The 10367-nt window shown below is 44.8% G+C and overlaps 2 protein-coding genes across 5 annotated transcripts in view; both read left to right on the top strand.

Annotated features, from left to right (window-relative positions):
* The window catches only part of LOC116841592 (CCAAT/enhancer-binding protein gamma), a 5881-nt gene extending 1668 nt beyond the window's left edge, over positions 1–4213 (top strand). For 2 of the 4 annotated variants that reach the window (XM_032809695.1, XM_032809696.1), the window contains exons 2-4: positions 2497–2601; positions 2694–2850; positions 3025–4213. In XM_032809695.1, the coding sequence (XP_032665586.1) occupies positions 2497–2601; positions 2694–2850; positions 3025–3128 (366 nt within the window). In that variant the 3' untranslated portion in view covers positions 3129–4213. Of the gene's footprint in view, positions 1–48; positions 340–386; positions 1206–2496; positions 2602–2693; positions 2851–3024 lie in introns of those variants that run through there. The other 2 variants (XM_032809697.1, XM_032809698.1) reach the window with 2 other exon arrangements.
* Positions 4214–4676: 463 nt separating this feature from the next.
* The window catches only part of LOC116841591 (guanine nucleotide-binding protein G(s) subunit alpha), a 43977-nt gene continuing 38286 nt past the window's right edge, over positions 4677–10367 (top strand). Inside the window, exon 1 of the mRNA XM_032809694.1 lies at positions 4677–7577. Coding sequence (XP_032665585.1) covers positions 7439–7577 — 139 coding nt within the window. The 5' untranslated portion in view covers positions 4677–7438. The remainder of the gene's footprint in view (positions 7578–10367) is intronic.

Here is a 10367-nt window from a genome sequence, read left to right as displayed (position 1 = left end):
GAGAGAGAGAGAGAGAGAGAGAGAGAGAGAGAGAGAGAGAGAGAGAGAAGATGGAACAGCGAGATAGAAAATTTTGCGACACGACCATTCAAGTTTCTCGCTGATTGTATCGCGCGCGTGACTCGAAATCGATCGAACCACTGTAGAGGCAAGATTTTTCACAATGCGGCACGCGCGCGAAAACATTTCCACGGCGACCTTCGTCGTGTCATGTATGAATCGCACGCACTGACACCGGAAAATTTATCTCGTTGAAATTAGTAAGTTTATAACGCAACCGCTTTTTCTCCCGCGCGGGATATTGGCGTAAAGCTCTTCGTTTAGGAGTTTATTCATTAGGTACGTATTTTTAGTGGCGTGCGTCAAGAGGACTACTTATAAATGTATTGTTATTAAGTAAAATTACGTTTTTTATATATTTATTTCTCTATCTAAATAATACATGTGTTAATTCGAAATTAATTTCATAATATTATTTTGTTATATTTTACTCAATACAATGCTACATTCAAAGCATAGAATAGCACTTTTTTGACCTACAACGAACGGTGCAAATAAATTTCATGGAGTTTCAATTATGAATACGTTTTGCTAATAAATGTTACGTAAAATTTTTGTATAATCTTAAGCACTTTCGTTGAAACGAGTAAACTTCTTAAGTGTGTTTTTCACTCATACATGCGTGATTAAGTCTCGTGTGCAACGCGCGAGCGGTCGACCAACGATGATGTCAGAGATTTATATAAGAGTTTTATGTTATCAATTCGCGGAAATAGACGGCGCGATTGTGAACGCGAACAATGTGAAGTTACGGCGAAGTAGAATTTTGTGTTTTAAGAGCATTCTATTGAGAGAGAGAAATATGCGTGTTAAAGAAAATGTATCTTTTCTCTCACAAATATCGCGATATATACGATTTTCTTCGTTCACTATAGTTTAATATATTCTACATATACTTTTACTCCATATAATAATATTCCACATAATTTACATTGTGTCTACATGAAAAGAATAAACCGTGCATACATCACGTGAACAATACGTAGACAATCCGCGCAGATGTGATATTGAAATCTACGGCACAACCCTGGTTATATTGGACATTATGAGAATATCATGTATCAAAACAACGTCGACTCAGGCTTTAGTTGGTCCTTTTACATTGAACCGATCGTGCCAGAGGCGTTAGACGCAACGATAACCATGTATGTACACGTTAATCGCGCTTAATTACATCCTTTGTATCCGCTTATTGACGTATGCGTGAATGGGATTATAATCTGGAAATATACAACGTGTGTGTCGCTATAATTCAGGAAAAGTTGAATCAAAGCGTTGCAACTGACCCTGAAAATTGCGTTTAACAAGGCCGTAATCGGAAATGACCGTGCCGATTTTCGACTGCCGTCTCGGGCTGGTATTCATAGTCAGATCTTATATTTAAGATTAAGTTCACCTTCAGATACTCCATACCTAATAAAATGATCCGTACAGCATCTGAAGATTAACTTAAGATCTTAAATATAAAAACCGACTATGAATACCAGAATATCTCGGTGTTTAAATTTGGAGTTACGTCCCGCGGAAACCTCAATCGCGAAAGCGCCACAATGAAAGCCTGATTCGCGGTTTCCGAGCCGAGGTTGTGCCGGCGCGAAGATGTCAGGGCCGGTTTCTTAACAGAACGGCCTCAAGGCCTTTATTGAGTAAATACACCATGCGCGGCGTTATGCGACGGCGCGTTGCTCAGAGCGAAACGTAATGACCGGCTTGTGCGTGCGTGCGTATATATGCCGTACATTGAGACGCATACCGATCTTAATATTTGTCACGTATCTACCTCTGGTATTTCGATTAGCAAATTGCACGGTTGGGCAGTCGCGCGAGTCGCCGCAGGCCCGATTCTTTCGGGATCGAAAGTATATCACTATAATTATGACGGAATGCTTTTAAGAAATCTCTCCACCACCGGCGTGGTAGATTCATTGGCATTCAGGGATTAATAAAAAAATAAAAGAGACGTAACAACGTAGAACAAAAACTAGATCATTTATTTGTTATACACGGAAAAAATATTGTAGTAAAAATTGCGACAAAATTTTTCTAATCTTGGATCATACGGAATTATGGCCAAAATCACATTTGTTTAAAAATATTGCGCACGTTTGACTCTACTACAAAATTATTGTATTCACTTGAATACATCGTGCATCGAATAGGGACCGTCAAATTTATTATTTTTATTATAGTAATTTATGCTACAATTTCATTATAATTTAGTTAAAAAAAAACATTATAAAAAGAGACGTAATTTTTATGTAATTCTTATTACAATATTTTCTCCGTGCGCTCTCTCTGGACTCGAAATATCTCATGTTTATGTTGAAAAAGCGATATAAATAACAACTGATTTAAGCATTTATAATTTTAATTTTTACATTATTATGTTCTTAAGTTCGAGGGTTCGCAAATTAATAAATTCGCACGTTGATTTAGATGGCGCCTAAAAATAAAGAAAACAGCGGCACTAAGCGGAAGAAGCAGCAGGTAGACGACGAGAACGACGATGATTATCGAAAGCGAAGGGATCGAAACAATCAAGTAATTTATCGATTTCGTAATGTGCATTATTATTCGTATATTGATTAGTTGACATGTGAATCATTGTTAGTCGTTATTTTCGCATTTCACAGGCTGTGAAACGATCCAGAGTAAAGAGCAAATTACGCACGATACGAACCTTAGAGCGGGTTAATCAGCTAAAGATGGAGAACGAATTACTGGAAGAGAAGATCAAAATGCTTACCAAGGAGCTCGGCTTCCTCAAGGACCTCTTTCTCGCACATGCAGGTAAAGCAACTCTGATGTCTCTGAATGTTCTGACAGCGAACTCAAATAAATATCGTTATTTGTATTGTGATATCGTCTTGTATTCTACCTAATCTTCTAAGATATTCTCCAACATTAGCGCACTTGTATCCGTTGAAACCCTAATTAAACGACGATTCCAATCTTTTGTCTCAGGCTCCAATCAACACTCTATAAATCTTCAAGATGTAGATCTAAATGCTCTCTTAGCAGAGGATAAGTCTGAAGAAGAGTCAACAAAAACGATCACCAAGTCATAGATCAGTGCAAGCACCACGTGAAGCAATCAGCGTGGTATTGATAGACATGAAGAAACACTCTGGCTCGTTTAATCGAAACAGCGAGTGGGCATCTTGGAAAGATGTCCACTTTAAATTCATTGGGTAAAAATCGAGGCGCGGTTTCCTGCACACGAGAGCCTTCGGAGTTGCAACGTCGTCGGTGAATTACCATCAGCTAAATTTATAACATATTTAAATGACGAAAGGTGATAGGAACGAGAAAATGCGAGACGCCGCGGAACCATCTCCCGCAATAGACATGTAATATACTCATGATATTACAATTCGAGTGCAAAAGGTAAATTTTAATAGAAAAGTTAAATTTGAATCAAGAAGCAAATTTTTCATTAAGCTCTTTTTATTGAGTATTTCTATATATATAAATTAAAATAGTGCAAAAGAATTTACATTGATTATTCTTTAGTGCTCGCAAAACGACGTGAAAAATAGTGAAAACTTTCCGCGAATATATATCATTGTACATATATATTTGAACGTTACTATTGCGTAACCCTTATTTCGTGCTTGCTTAAGGGATATGCTTATATGTACATAAAGAGTAAAAAATAAAACATACATAGAAATATGATGTATTGGATATGTCGTTAAGATGAAATTAATCACATTTTAATATGCTGTATGTTATTTAATTTTTACACACATTATGACTCATATATACGTATATAATCTACACGTTAAGAAAAAGTTCTTGGAAACAAATTATACGAGGTTATGTTTGATTTGAATTCAGAATAGGAAGCATATGTTTACCACTCAACATATATTTTTCAACATAAAATTATTACAATGTTGTATGTAAATAAATAAATAAATGTGTGTGTGTGTGTATGTGTGCGCGCGCGCGTGTGCGTGCGTGTGTGCGTGTGTGTGTGTGTAAAATTGTATAATAAGAGATATATATTTTTAGCTTCAAGATACATTATGTACACTGATATTCATAATGTCTACGTGAGCATGTAGAAAACATGCGAATATTATGTTTGAAATAAAAAATGTATGAAGAGAAAAAAGAATGTATAGATAATATATATGGTAGAAATAGATCTCTTTATAATAGATTATTCAACGCGAGTATTTAATTTTATGTAAACATCAAAAAGATTTGACGAAGGGAATAGTTATACGCGACAGTCGCCTTCAAATAGCCGATGGAGTGTAGATACCCGGAAGATGATCGTCGGCACCTGTATGCTTCAATACTCGCGGCCGAAAAGACCCGATCGATCCTCGGCTGGCGTTCGTGAAGCGCACGAACGTCGTAGTGTTCGGACGAGCCCTGTACGATATCTAAGTAGCAAATCCTACATTTTCGGATATCAATGAAACACCAAATGGCGAAATAACGAAGTTACGAGTGACAAGATACAAAATTGGAAACCTCCAGTTGCGTCGAACTCGTCCTCGGGCACCGTGGGTGACGTTGATATCAGAACATCACAGAAGAGGCGCCTCGAAATCAGTCTACGATCCTGGATCGTCTGTAGCGCGGTGGGCCGCCGCGACGCGCCGCGCCGCGCTGGTGGTCTAGCAGACGACATGTTGGCTGCAGGGAGTACCTCGTCTCGGACGTTTCGGCCGCGAGTTTTCTCGGGGATACTTGAGTGAGGAGAGACAAGCTCAAACTCGGTGAAGAAGCGCGGTGGCGAGAGAGGTCGGTGAGGGCGCGAGACCTCTCCGAAGAGGGTGTGCGTGTGTGTTTAAAGACGGCCGAAAGCAAGAGAGGGAGAGAGAGAGGAAGAGAGCAGGTACGCAAGGGTGCGGGTTCCCAGAGTACTGCTGCTGCTGCTGCTGCTGCTGCTGCTGCTGCTGCTGCTGCTGCTGCTGCTGCTGCTGCTGGCCGTGCGGTGACCGTCGACGAGGAGCTCGTGGTTGAGAAGGAGAAGAAGAGGAGGCGGAGGGGGGGTGGGGTAGAAAAGCGCGGAGGAGGTGAAGGTGGCAGGGAGGAAACAGGGCCCAGAGAGTGAGCCCTCGAAAAAGCAGAGCCTGAAACAAGAGGAGCAAGAAACCAGAAAGGCGACAAGTACCGCGAAACAGTCCGTGAACTGTTTTCGCACGGATGTGAAGAAGATCTTCTGTTCGAGAACGTGCTATATAAGAGTGAAGAGGAGAAGGAGGAGGAGGAAGCGAAGGAGGCGGTGATAGTAGCCGTCGTGCCGGCGAGGAGTGCGAAGAGGGAGTCACGGACAGACGACGGCAAAGTTGAGAGCAGCTCGGAGCAGGAAGAGAGGAAAGAAGAGCAGCGGCACGTTATCCTCGACGCGAAGCGACGTGACATCTCTTCGACCACAGCTCGATCGACGATCCTGACCGATCCGCAGGGCAGCTTACGACCGCGCTGAACGGCGCGCGAGAGAGTGACAGAGCCGATCTATTTTAGCCTTTCATCGTCGCCGGTGTGCCGCCACCGCTGTCGACAACGCGCCGTCATATCGGCGCGCGGGGTAGGGAGTCTCCGATCCGATCCGCGTCGAGGAGGTGAGGTGAGGCGAGGCCGCACAGCCGTCGTGTTTTACGCGCAACACGCGCCGTGTCCCTCTACCTATAGAATCGAGCTCGCGTGTACATATCTGCCTCGCTTCCTCTCTTTCTCTCTCTCTCTCTCTCTCTCTCTCTCTCTTTTTCACACTCTCCCTCTCTCGCTTTCCCGTCTCTCGCGCCGTCCACCAGATCGTCGGAGACGTCGCGGCAAGGGAGAAGAGACGTACCTCGCGCGACCAACGACAGAGAGGTAGTGTCGCGTCGACGTATTGTCGCCCCCGGCTGTCCCGTGTGCACTGACTACGTGCGTGTGGTGCGTGCGTGCGTTCGTGCGTCCAGAGTGTATGTGTGTGCGTGTGTCTGTGCCGCGTACGTTCTCTCCTGTACGCGGGAGTAACAGCAGCAGCCTCCTCACGACCGGCGCTCTCGGTGCCGCTGTCGTCGTCGTGGTCGTAGTCGCGTCGCTGCTACCGCGCGAACGCAACACCAAATTCATCGTGCCGTCACACCGTGTGCGCACCGTGTCACCGTGTCATCGTTGCGTTGACTTTGGTGCTTCGTTAGCTGTCGTCGTTGCTTCTCCGTTTTCGACATTATCGCTGGACATCGCGCGCGCATACACTGCTGCAGGAGCATAACCTCGGAAACGTCGTGACCGGCCGCCATCGACGTCGTGCGCGGCGCGCGCCGTCGTCGTCGTCGTCATCGACTCTGACACCGTCGTCGCCGTCATCGACATCCCACCGACAGGTTACATCGCCTCTCATTCTCTCCTATCGTGAACGAGCGAGAGAGGAGGCGGAGGCGCACGATCGGAGGGAAGAAGAGGGCGAGAGAGCGCAACACGGGGCTCTCTCAGTTGCCGCCGGGCGAGCGAAGCGCCGGAGCTTGTAGTGTGCAATAGTTATGATTTCGCGGGTAGTGGAGGCTGTCAGTGATCGAGACAGGCGTGAAGTGTGCTCGTGAATGTGTCGCGCTGAAAGATACATCGGGAGTACACAAGAAAGAGAGAGAGAGAGACACACACACAGACATAACAGACAGGAGGAGGAGCAGACGTCGTCATCATCATCGTCGTCGTCGTCGCTGCCGTCGTCAGTATTGCTCCGTCGCTGACAAAAAGTTATCAAGAATAAACGAGAAGTAGGAGGAGGGAAGGCAAGAAGAGAGAGAGAGAGAGAGAGAGAGAGAGAGAGAGGGGGGAGAGAGAGAGAAAGAAGCCCAAGGCGGGCGGAAATAAAAAGACAACAAGAAGAGCTCCACGCTTGACAGAGACGAGGGAAGAACGATTGCCGTGGCCAGTCGTCGCTATCCGCGTCTGGTTTCAGGCAGAAAGAGAGAGAAAGAAACGTCAGTCGGCCGAAGAAGCGGGCAGAGGACGCAGCGCGAGCGAGCGCGCCGCACCGCACCGCACCGCACCGCGCGCGACGACCGGGACGAACGGAACGGCGGAATCGGAGAAGAGCGAACGGCGGGAACCGCGGAACGGGAACGACCGTGCGCGAACCGCGGGACACGAGGTGTTTTTTGAACGGTGGCAGATTCGTGACGGCGGCAGCGGAACTGTAAACAATAACGACGACGCCGTCGGAGCCGCCGGTCGCACAGTCACCCTCGACAACTCGCTCGCGGGACGTCCGTCCCGATCGCCCTCCCTTTCGTCGTTCACCGTAACCATCGCCACCACCATCACCGCCACCACGACTCGGGAAGTCAACGGGCCAGGACCGCTGGACGTGGAAGGAAAGAACGGTGAAGGCGAGTCGCGCGTGTCCTTCCCGTGGTGTGTCATGGGGTGTTTCGGTAGCCAGAGTAGCAAGGCCAGCCAGGATGACAGCAAAAATCAGAAAAGACGGTCGGACGCCATTACCAGGCAGCTACAGAAGGATAAGCAGGTCTATCGGGCCACCCACAGGCTACTCCTGCTCGGTAAGTTGTTATTACGATTACCTACCTATCTACACCTATGCGATGGTCTTCTTACGCTTTGGGGTTGGTAAAGCGAAGAGTATCTTCGTCGACCCAGAAGAAAAAAACAGATTAAATTCGTCATCTCGCGGGTTCACTATATAACAGACGTTTGGCTAACCTAACCATAACCTAACCATAACCCAACGCGCGTAGGTTAGTTTGGTTTGGTTAGACTAGGTGGTAGTCTGAGGGACGTAATGGCTGCAGAAAGAGAACTGCAATTGCAACTGTTGCAAAATTCGTGAATCTCTGATTGGCATATGTTTTTACATTCGGCCAAGATTAAGAGCATACACCAGTCAAGATTTATAAATTTTGCAACAGTTGTAAAGCAGCTGTTTCTCTGCTAAACGCAATCAATGAAAATTTCGAGCAGACGATATTGTTAGCATCTTTTGTGTGAAATCCAATGACATTTTGTTTTTATCCCACACACAATGTCGATTCATCTATTACGGTATATTGAAGGTAGCCTGTGCGAATGTATCTCGTTCAGATGTCTCGCGTGCGCTGCTAAGATAATTCCCGGATATTCTTCGCTGCTCGTTACAACGATCGCGTTAAATCGAGCCACGTTAAATACAAGAGGGCCCGGCCTAGCCGCCGGTTTTGGACAAAGAAGCCGAGGACAAGCCGGCCGCTATCGTGATGTTCAGCGGCGCGTAATTCAATTTTATCGATTATCGTACAGAGCACAGGCACCCACGAATATCCAACGGCCGCCTCGTGTTTGTACCCTTTTTATCGGCTCCGATCCCCTGTGTCTCTTTCATCGTCTCTTTCTCTCTTTATCTAGCTTTTTCTCTTTGCTCTTCAAAATAAATAACAACTGTTGGGAGAGATAACGTTGAACGAATTAACGGAGCAATAGCTTTAGCGACGAAATAATTGTTGAGCAGGTCGATTTTGTAGGTCGACCGGCACACAGCCTTCAGCGAGAAATGAACATTTCAACGCGCGCGAGATAATTAATAAATTATAATCGTGCGTGTGACATCTAGTATGCTCGATTATTTAACGATGTCAGTTGATCTGTCGTATCGACCTGAAGAGATTAGTGCGGCCGTTGGAGCATCCTAGTCGCATCACTACGCTTTAAGGTCCTTTAAAGTCAACATGATAGGCAAATTGTTATTGCTAAATAGAGCCTGCGGTCAAACAATCACTTCGCTATTAAAAGACGGAAGATTTCAAGAATAATTCGCTCAGCTCTCTATTTCTTCCTTTCATTCGTAATCTACTTAATATTTGTAAATACTGAGCGTCTCATCTTTACGCGTGTATACTTGAAAAAATTTTTGCACGATATATAAAAACATGTGTGTGCCATTTTGTTATTTTCTTTTATATTATATTCAAACGTACGTCCATAGAGAACTCGCCCGAGAAGTCTAGGAACTCCACACTCGTTCACTCGTATAGATTTAATATTCACAATTCTATATTTATGCTTACGTTAAGTCATGAATTGTTGTGCTTTAAGATTCTCCTTATTCTCCTTAAAGAATTGCTTATTTCTGATAGGGTGAATTTTTCTGAAATTATAATGCTTTGGATTAGTTAAAAATGAGTGATTTTCTGAATGTCTTTTTCTTATCATATCTGTTGTTTCTCCCATAACGTTTCACTTTATTTACGTATTTCCTTCAATACACTTTTCCATAATAGGCTGATTAATCGCACTGAGAAAAGGAAAATTTATTCACGGAATACAAGGTTTTTACTCACAGAAATAAACTTTACATCACAGATAAATTTTCAATATATTTATTATAAATAAAATTTCGATATATTTTTTCTCGGTGAGATTGTTATCTATTTTTTGCTCGACTCTCTTAGACTCGACTTACCCTCTCTACACTCCTCTATCTGACTGATTGCTTTGACGCTTATCCGTAGGGAATACATTCACTGCTTCAAGGATTGTTGCTATTAATTGAAGAGAAAAAAATATCCCGCGGGTCGCGCAATAGTCTTTGTTGCCTCTTCTCGGCCGGCTCATCCACACCTACGTCTCTTTTCCGATACACGTTCACGCGCGCAACATTGACACGACGTGCCTACTTATTAGCGCGGTACTTAACCCGCTCTTATTCCCCGGCATCGCCTTACTATTCTCCGGCGTTTATGTAGGTCGTCGCTCTAATTCAACGCGAATGCGTCGTCGTCCGCGAATAAGCGGCGCGCCGCACCGTCGACGGCGAAGCAACAGCTGTCGCCGTATTGTTTCCTCCTCGCGTGTCATTAGAGTCGCGCGAAACACGCGGCCGAATGGCACTCGGGTGTGTCGTCGCGTCGCACGCGCGACATCGTCCGTGAAAATTTTCGGGAAAACCGTCGAAATGTCGTATCGATTAGCGCTGGAAATTTCAGATTTGCGCCAAGAGGCGCTCGCGACCTGGCTCTCTCTACGGAGAAGCAGAAGAGCGCGCAAATTTCTAACGCGCGACATGAGCCCTGTTTTATATCGCGTTTGCGTCGTCAATGGAGTATATTGCATTTCATTTTTATATGCGACATAACTGGCGCAACTTATAAAATTAAACGGCTAATTTTATAGATACATGTGTTATAAATAGTGGCCTCTGATAGCAATATCTAGCTCTTCATATGGTATCTATACGATTTTTCCACGTGATCTTATTTAATCCGTCTCCCGAAACGATTAACGTTGGAAATTGGAAGAGAGGGGCTGTGGGATTAAACTCTCGGACTTATCTTTCACTTAATTTACGGTGGGGGGGGGGG

This window comes from Odontomachus brunneus, unplaced genomic scaffold (genome assembly GCF_010583005.1).
Source record: "Odontomachus brunneus isolate Ranch 3 - 2012 unplaced genomic scaffold, Obru_v1 Obru_scaffold_017, whole genome shotgun sequence".
NCBI classification, from domain to species: domain Eukaryota; kingdom Metazoa; phylum Arthropoda; class Insecta; order Hymenoptera; family Formicidae; genus Odontomachus; species Odontomachus brunneus.
Note: the sequence above shows the minus strand (reverse complement) of the source record. Positions and strands in the feature narration are given on the sequence as shown.